The 995-nt window shown below is 47.9% G+C and overlaps 1 protein-coding gene across 1 annotated transcript; it reads right to left on the reverse strand.

Moving 5' to 3' along the window:
* Positions 1-29: 29 nt before the first annotated feature.
* LOC109509300 (sodium/hydrogen exchanger 2-like) lies at positions 30-987 on the reverse strand. The gene is made up of 2 exons (XM_019859171.1): positions 694-987; positions 30-620 (listed from the first exon to the last, which is right to left on the reverse strand). Exons 1-2 carry the CDS (start codon positions 823-825, stop codon positions 360-362), a joined length of 393 nt encoding a protein of 130 aa, XP_019714730.1. The 5' UTR covers positions 826-987; the 3' UTR covers positions 30-359.
* Positions 988-995: the final 8 nt, after the last annotated feature.

Below are 995 nucleotides of genomic sequence, written 5' to 3' on the forward strand. Positions count from 1 at the left end.
TTTTTTTTTTTTTAACTATTTTTGATCTGAGAAATGTACTTTTGTTGTTGGGTCACATTGGAAGTCTTCCACTTGACCTTAGAAATCACAAATGGTACACTCCAGTCAGCCATGAACCAGGAAGTAGCCTGCTAGCTAACATTCGGACAGACAAATTAACAAAGACGGTACTCCTACGACATACTCAGGAAAGATTTTACCGAAGAATAAAAGTTCAATTTACTGTTGCCAACGATTCTTCCCCTCAGGGTTCCTTTTGTGATGGGTAAAAACAATGATGCAAACTTTTGTACATAACCCACATTCTCTGATGTCACCAAAACAAGCATTCTTTCACTAACCGACGGGAGAAAACACCATCAACAACTCACCACGGTGACGGCATCGTTAAAGAGACACTCTCCGAACACCACAATGTAGAGCTGCTCGTTGACCGACACGTCTTCGAAGACGCTCAGCACGGCCACGGGATCCACGGCTGAAATGATGGCAGCAAACAGCAGGTTCTCCTGTAGGTTGATGTCCTGCACGCCGAACGCCTCGATCTGGCATATGGCGAAAAGCGACATGCCAATACCGATGCTGTTCCACAGGGTGCCGACCACTGCAAACCACAGCACCTACGCGCACACAGAAATATTAACCTCGGTGGAACTGTGAGACCTTCAGGGGTATTTCTGTTCAGACGCGCACCGTGCCGATGTTTTCGAAGAAAGGCCTGGTGGGCATAAAGTAGCCCGAGTCGAGGACGATGGGCGGCAACATGTAGAGGAAAAAGACATTGCTGGACAGCACGGCGGGGGGTTCCTCGTTAACTGAGTGCATGATGGCGCCAACGATGAGGCCGACGCTGATCAGCAGGCAGGACTCGGGTACCCAAACAGTGATCTTATTGTACACGTGGAAGCCTGAGAGAAGAGAGAAATGGTCTAAAATCCTGTTTCCATGCCAGCATTGTATTCAAGAAATCAAGGCTGTCCGGAGAAGTGGTGATT

Source organism: Hippocampus comes, unplaced genomic scaffold (assembly GCF_001891065.2).
Source record: "Hippocampus comes isolate QL1 unplaced genomic scaffold, H_comes_QL1_v1.1 C16847912, whole genome shotgun sequence".
In the NCBI taxonomy this organism is placed as follows: Eukaryota; Metazoa; Chordata; class Actinopteri; order Syngnathiformes; family Syngnathidae; genus Hippocampus; species Hippocampus comes.

Excerpts from the sequence above, each read along its gene's own strand:
- LOC109509300 (XM_019859171.1), bottom strand. The coding sequence starts at position 825 with ATGCACTCAGTTAACGAGGAACCCCCCGCCGTGCTGTCCAGCAATGTC. Across the intron at positions 621-693 it reads TCTTCGAAAACATCGGCACG|GTGCTGTGGTTTGCAGTGGT; the intron begins GTGCGCGTCTGA and ends GTGTGCGCGTAG.